Below are 1,272 nucleotides of genomic sequence, written 5' to 3'. Positions count from 1 at the left end.
AGCGGCAAACGCGGCGCGGCGGCGGCACGTTCCACGGCGAGCCCGGGGGCGGCCGCGCAACGGCGGAAACGGCGACGGGCGGCGGGCGGCGGGGGGAGTTGCGTCGGCGGGGTGCGCGCGTTCGGCGTCGGCGCCTCCGCCGCGGGCGACGGCTCCCTCGCGGACTTCGTGGCGGAGGGGTCGCCCGCCACCTCCCCGCCCTCGTGCCCCCCGCCGTGCAGGAAGCGGCGCTGCCGCGGGGAAAGCGGGGGCGGGACCGGCGGCGAGCAGCGCCACGGCGCCGCCGATTTCGGCCGAGACGCCGCGGAAGGTGGCGGCGCGGCTGCGGCAACTCGAGGCGGGGCTCCGTGTCCGGATGGGGGCGCTCGCGCGACCCTCCGCCGGGCGCTCAGAGGGGGGCGGCCGCACGGCGTCCCGCCAAGGAAGACGGCGCAGGCGCTGGCGGGCCCGGCTGGGGCTCCGTGTCGCGGCCGGGCGGCGTAGGGGGGCTCGGCAAGAGCAAGCCGCGGAGGGTTGTCGCCGACACACTGCGGCTGCGCCGGCAGTTCCGGCATGAGCGCATTGGGGGCGTGGGCGGGCTCACGCTGGTGGAGGAGGAGATGCTCCGGCAGACGACGACGGCGGTCGCCAGCCGCCATCGCCTCCCGCGCGGGGACACGCACGCCGGGCGGCTCATCGACGACGAGGGGGCGCCGCCGAGGGCACGCGGCCCCGGTGCCCCCGCGCCCCGCAAGGTGCCCGGCTGCTGTTGGACCCCGACGGTGCGCCGCAGAAGCTGGTGCCACCGCGGCGGCGGGCCCCGCGCTGCCGAAGAAGGCGGTGTTTAAAATCCCGCTACGCCTGCAGGGGAAGTTTGCCTGCATTTAAAACAAACACCACAAAAATGAAGGCCTTTTTCGCAGACCCACCGCCCCTCCAGAGCGCACCTGGAACGGGCCCGACCCGAGCCACGGACGGGGTGCTCCGCCGCATTTGGAGCGTCATTGCCGGCCCGCTCCGTCGTGGCGCGTGCGCCTGCGGTTTAACTTTATTTTTTTGGGCGCGCCGGCGCCCCTCACACACACAGCGAGGCGGCTGATGAACTTGCGAAAGCAGCGCTGGGGGAATTTCAGGACGCACCCGCGCGGATGGCGGACATCCGCACCGCCACCCGCCGCCGCCGCGCACAGAAAACTGAGGAGGCCGCCATTATCCCCGCAGGACCCGACAGCCAGCGCCGGCGCCTCGTCGTGGATGGCGCGAGTCCGCAAACAGCCCCGCCGACGCGTGCAG

The 1,272-nt window shown here is 74.5% G+C and overlaps 2 protein-coding genes across 2 annotated transcripts in view; both read left to right on the top strand.

The window, feature by feature from the left end:
• Positions 1 to 556, top strand: part of Tco025E_09526 (ATP-dependent DEAD/H DNA helicase recQ) — a gene marked incomplete at both ends in the record, with an annotated part of 1,824 nt that extends 1,268 nt beyond the window's left edge. The window contains one exon of the mRNA XM_029376343.1: positions 1 to 556. This exon is cut by the window's left edge and continues 1,268 nt beyond it. Within this exon, the coding sequence (XP_029223545.1) occupies positions 1 to 556 (556 nt within the window).
• Positions 553 to 867, top strand: Tco025E_09525 (uncharacterized protein; the record flags this gene model as incomplete). The annotated part of the gene is made up of 1 exon (XM_029376342.1): positions 553 to 867. The coding sequence occupies one exon, from the start codon at positions 553 to 555 to the stop codon at positions 865 to 867; it is 315 nt and encodes a 104-aa protein (XP_029223544.1).
• Between the last annotated feature and the right edge of the window lie 405 nt (positions 868 to 1,272).

Source organism: Trypanosoma conorhini, assembly GCF_003719485.1.
Source record: "Trypanosoma conorhini strain 025E chromosome Unknown Tco_14.4_contig_01157, whole genome shotgun sequence".
Classification (NCBI taxonomy): domain Eukaryota; phylum Euglenozoa; class Kinetoplastea; order Trypanosomatida; family Trypanosomatidae; genus Trypanosoma; species Trypanosoma conorhini.
This window is presented reverse-complemented; position numbering and strand designations above follow the sequence as displayed.